The sequence below is a fragment of the Podarcis melisellensis genome, assembly GCF_964234715.1.
Source record: "Podarcis melisellensis genome assembly, chromosome: 17".
In the NCBI taxonomy this organism is placed as follows: Eukaryota; Metazoa; Chordata; class Lepidosauria; order Squamata; family Lacertidae; genus Podarcis; species Podarcis melisellensis.
Window position 1 is genome coordinate 28442720 of NC_138534.1, and position 5344 is coordinate 28448063.

At 41.9% G+C, this 5344-nt stretch overlaps 1 protein-coding gene across 5 annotated transcripts in view; it reads right to left on the reverse strand.

Moving 5' to 3' along the window:
* Window positions 1–1531: 1531 nt before the first annotated feature.
* The window catches only part of ZNF462 (zinc finger protein 462), a 144293-nt gene continuing 140480 nt past the window's right edge, over window positions 1532–5344 (reverse strand). For all 5 annotated transcript variants that reach the window (XM_081893599.1, XM_081893597.1, XM_081893595.1 and 2 more), the window contains one exon: window positions 1532–4499. In XM_081893599.1, the coding sequence (XP_081749725.1) occupies window positions 4286–4499 (214 nt within the window). In that variant the 3' untranslated portion in view covers window positions 1532–4285. The remainder of the gene's footprint in view (window positions 4500–5344) is intronic.

The following is a 5344-nucleotide window of genomic DNA, read 5'->3' on the forward strand; positions in this document are numbered from 1 at the left end:
GGTCACAGGTTCACCCACTCCTGTATCAGTGCTGAACTAGGACTTGGGACACCCACTTGGTGGGACGTGGGTGGTGCTGTGGGTTAAACCACAGAGCCTAGGACTTGCCGATCAGAAGGTCGGCGGTTCGAATCCCCACAATGGGGTGAGTTCCTGTTGCTCGGTCCCTGCTCCTGCCAACCTAGCAGTTTGAAAGCACGTCAAAGTGCAAGTATATAAATAGGTACCACTTCAGCGGGAAGGTAAACATTTCCGTGCACTGCTCTGGTTCGCCAGAAGCGGCTTAGTCATGCTGGCCACATGACCCAGAAGCTGTACGCCGGCTCCCTCAGCCAATAAAGCGAGATGAGTGCCGCAACCCCAGAGTCGGTCACGACTGGACCTAATGGTCAGGGGTCCCTTTACCCTTTACCTAGGACTTGGGAGACCCAACTACAAATCTCCATTCAGCCCTGAGGATCACCAGTTGATCTTGGGCCATTCCCTATAGATCTCCCAGACTCAGGAGGTGGTTGTGAAAGAGGGGGAGACCAGGTGATCCTTGGAGGAAAGATAGTACATAAATACATAAATACATGATTCTGTAAATCAGGGTTACAGCAAAAAAACTCTCCATTTCTGTTTGCAACTGTGGTCTCTGCCCTACACACTTTCCCACCCTGCCGTCTCCTAACTACTTCCGCTTGAGCTCAGCGGGAGAGAGCTCAATGGCCATTTCTTCACTGGTTTGTGCATTAATTTAAGATGTTTCCTACACTTGGGTCTCCAGCTGTTTTTGGACTACAGTTCCAATCATGCCCAGCCTGCTGGCTAGGGATGAGATGGGAGTTGTAGTCTAAAAACAGCTGAAGGCCCAAGTTGGAGGAAACCCTGGTTTAAGGGTCATTTTATCTATTGCCCTTAAACTGTTTTGAGGTCTTGCAAGGAGAATGTGATTGTTTTAAAAAGGAAACAACCCCCTTTTGGCCAAGAAGGTGGAAGCACGGCCCTACCATTGGGCAAAGTGGGGCAACTATCTCAGGAAGATTGTGAAGTGCAGTATTCCCCTAGAATAACCTGTGACCCTGAGGTCCTAGGGATGAAGCAACATTCAACCATCAGCCTAGACACCTACAATATGTGGAATGGGCAGGGGGAGAGAGCATCATGTCCTTTGTCTCAGGCGGCAAAACGTCATGGGTTGGCCTTGGATCAAAGCATTCCTTCCCATGCCCATCTTGTGACAGTTTCCTTTACTTGGGACAACTTTTCAGCAATTAACTGCCAATACAGTGGTACCTTGGGTTAAGTACTTAATTCGTTCCGGAGGTCTGTTCTTAACCTGAAACTGTTCTTAACCTGAAGCACCACTTTAGCTAATGGGGCCTCCTGCTGCTGCTGCGCCGCTGGAGCACGATTTCTGTTCTCATCCTGAAGCAAAGTTCTTAACCTGAAGCACTATTTCTGGGTTAGTGGAGTCTGTAACCTGAAGCGTACCACTGTAACTGTAACTTGGGTGTTAAAGTTAATTTAGATTGAACCATACATACACTCGCTTTTGAAAAGTCTTTATTTGTTTTCTTTTGCCTTAAAAAAAGTTATCAGTGCAACATTTCAGAACTTCCACTCCTTGTACCACCAAACACTGAGCAGTAGTTAATTGTAATTAGGAAATACTGAGTTCTGAAGCCAGTGGGTTATCATTTCGCTATTTATTTCCTTCTGTCAAACTCTGAAAAAGTCCTCTGTATAAATTAAACAAATGGAAAAAAAAAATGTTATTCTCAATCCTAGGTCATCATTACAGCCAACAGAATTATAATAATGCATCTAAAATGTGTGTCCACAATATATCAAGGTATACATTTGGGAAGGGAGGGGGGGAATACAAGAAAAAAATATGACATTCTAGACTTGTTAAAAAGGATAATGGTCCCATATATTTATTAACAGGTTAGCAAAAAACAAAACAAAACAAATCCAATGGATTACAATATTTACATGTTATTTGAAAAATAAAGTAGTGATAAAAGCATGTCACAATCATTTTTTATTTTTTTTCATCTTTTTCATTTTTGGTAACCATTACAAAACACCCAATCCAGGTATGGAACTGTTTAAATACATTTGAAATGAGGCCAATTAAAAAGAAAACATTCAGACACAAAATGTGTATTTATACTTGTCCTTCCAATGTGTTTTCCACATGACTCTCCCTCCCTCCAAATAAAAAGTAGAAAACCAAAATAAAAATCCCACCCCACAAAGTATGAATCCTCAAAATCAAAACACCATGCTTTTTGAGTAGCACTTATTCCACAAATGCAACAGTATTATTCTTTTCTTTTCTTTTTTTTCCACCATCAATTTGATGAGAAGTTCTGTTGGATACTGACTTCTCAGCAACTTCCTGTCTCCCAACCCCCCTAACCCCACCCCATACCTCCCCCCCCCCCCCGGTTTAAAAAAGCGCCAAATAAAAAATGAAAAAAGAAAAAGAGAACCAAAACAACCCAAAGAGACACATGCATTTCTAAAACTAGGTTTCAGTCAAGTACTTTCTACTTTTTGGATAGAAACCCATTTGTTCACAATCAGACCATCACCCGTGGGTCCCGAGCTTGTGTTCTCACATTCACACAAGACTTTTTTTGCATGAATAAGGAACACAATCTCCATCTCCACGTATGCAAATTCCTATTTACGCTACGCTGTTTTTTTCTCATGCGAAGAGCTAACGGGAGGCGATACCATTAAGTTTATAGACTCTCACCTTGAAATCCACCAAGAGATCTCCAGGCCCCCCCAACAGTACAGAAATTGGTCACCTCAAGCTTTCAAAATGACGTGTTTTTAAACCAGCTCCCCCCTCCTCCCCCCAAAACGAGACACGTCACATACAAAAAGAAATAAGGGAAAAAAAGGAAAAAGGCAACCGTTCTTAATAACCAAAATAATAACCAGTGAGAGATGTTCAATTTGACAAGCAACAGAATGATTATGAGGACCCGTCTGATTGGTCCACAACCTGCATAGCTGTGCTGTAAGTTTGGTTCTTTAGTTTAACAGGGTTATTTTTTTTCGTTTCTGTCTCTTTTTTTTTTAAAAAAGAAAACGTTACTTCTCTGCTAATTCCACATGTTAAAAACTAAAAAAAAAAAGGGGGGGAAGAAACACAATTCTATTCACAATAACTAATATTCCTTCCCAACGCCATCTCTTGGGTGGGTGGGTGGACCAGGGTGGGGGGGAATAACATTACTTTACATGGAGAAAGAAAAAACCCTTAATTGTGCTGTATTTGCAATCCCTCAGGCTGAGCAGACATAGAACATGGGGCAAAACAAGAACGGCACAGAGTCAAGTCACATGACTTTGAAATAATAGCTGAAAGCTAACAGCTTACCTGGAATAAAAGATGACAAGTCACAGACAGGTATCTAGGAACTCTCTCTCTCTCTCTCTTTTGTATTTTTTTTTATACTAAAATAATTAAAAAAATCACAGTATTTTAAGAAATAAAACCCCCACAGGGATTTTGAGCACAATTTTGTTTTCCATTCTTTTAAAACTTTGTGGTTGTGTTTTTTTCCCCTTCCATTCACCATCTTGCCCATCAGTCTCTCTCTCTCTCTCGCTTTCTCTCTCTACTTTTAACCACAATGACAACAGGTAGTACAGACAATTGCAGAGATTTGTATTTTTTTTTTTATTTCCCTTGGTTAATTCTGAGGTACTAGGAAACAGGTGACTGTTTTAAGCAGTTCTTTCTTTCTTTCTTTCTTTCTTTCTTTCTTTCTTTCTTTCTTTCTTTCTTTCTTTCTTTCTTTCTTCTAAAGCAAGTCAGTCAGTCTGGAAAAAGCATAATATGTTTATTAAAACTAGAAAAAAAGGCGCCCACATTTGTGCGCCGAAAAGTTGTCCTCCACATCTTCCATCCTCGTGATGCTTCTTCCATCCTCGAAACAATCCAAAGTCTCCAGGGAAAAGCACACGGCGGCATAACGCGAGGAATATTTGGGAGTTTGCTCCTCAAGTTCAAACAAACATAAACTTCCCATTGTAAAGATCCAGAAGAGTTGCAGAGATGGTACTGGAGCCACATAGTCCGTCATCCTCAATTAAATAAAATTAATATATGTACACACACACACACACGCACGCACACACACAGGTACCAGTGCTTTGAAAATAGATCATTCAGTCCTAAAAGCAGCTTTGATTCTTCCTCGCCCCCCCCTTCCCCAACCCCACCCCGTCCCATCCATCACTGTTCAAGTAGGTTGTTTGAAATCACACCAGGTGCTCATTCGCTTTTGGCCTCTGCGTCCTCTTGGAGTGATTTATCAGCAGCAGCAGCAGCAACAATACAGACAGCAGTTTCGTTCTTGTGGGAAAAGTCCACCACGATTTCCGCGCTGCTTTCCATCTCTTCTGCCAGTGGTACCGTAACATTCTCCTCCGCCTCCTCTTTCAGCTGGCTATCTTCAACAATCGCCCGCTTGGTTTCATTCACAGCCCTAGAAATTCAGAAAACGGAAGGTGAGGCCATTTTGGACACGCATTCTACGTAAGCTAATTTGTCAGCGCCGAAATGATATCGAGCGTCAGAACAACTTGGCCACAATAAGAAACTTTTGACTATTTTCCACCTTCCCATTTCGACTCTCTGACACCCTATCTGCATAACCTAGCAATTCTAAAATATAGGTGAGCTTTTACTCTCGCAAGATTGAATGTACTGCCCTCAGCTGTTTTTGAGGGATGATTGCAACAGATTCCACACAAAAAAACACCTATGTCCCTGTGGAGATGGCAGTGCCGAATCAGTGGCGCATACCCTTCTGGCTTGCACTCTTTACAAAGACTTGAGGAATGAGATTATCATTCCAGGTTGCCCAACCACTGCCACAGTGTCCTTTCTCTTGGCAGGTCAAGATGAGCAGGTGACAGCAAAGGTTGCCAGGTTTTTAGCTGGGGCAATCAGAGTAAGATCCACTATTTGACTATTGATTCAAAACCCTAAACTGTATTTTATATAACTGACTATTTATTTCTATACTTTGTATATTGTATTGTGTTTTATTGCTATGGCTGACGCAAATAAAGATTAATTAATTAATTAATTCATTCATTCATTCTATGTAAGCCATTCCCCCCCAAGTGGCGGTGGCTGACGAAAGGAAGCCATTTTATCCGAAAATAAACCAATGGTTCTTTGTCATAGTTCCCTGGCCCTGCCTTGAGCCAACACAAACAGCCCGATACTCCTTCTGATGTTTTCCACACAGTCTCTTAAAGTGGTGTGTTGGCAAAACTACCCTCTTTCGGAACGGGACAGAATAGCAGTGGCAGCGTAATTGGC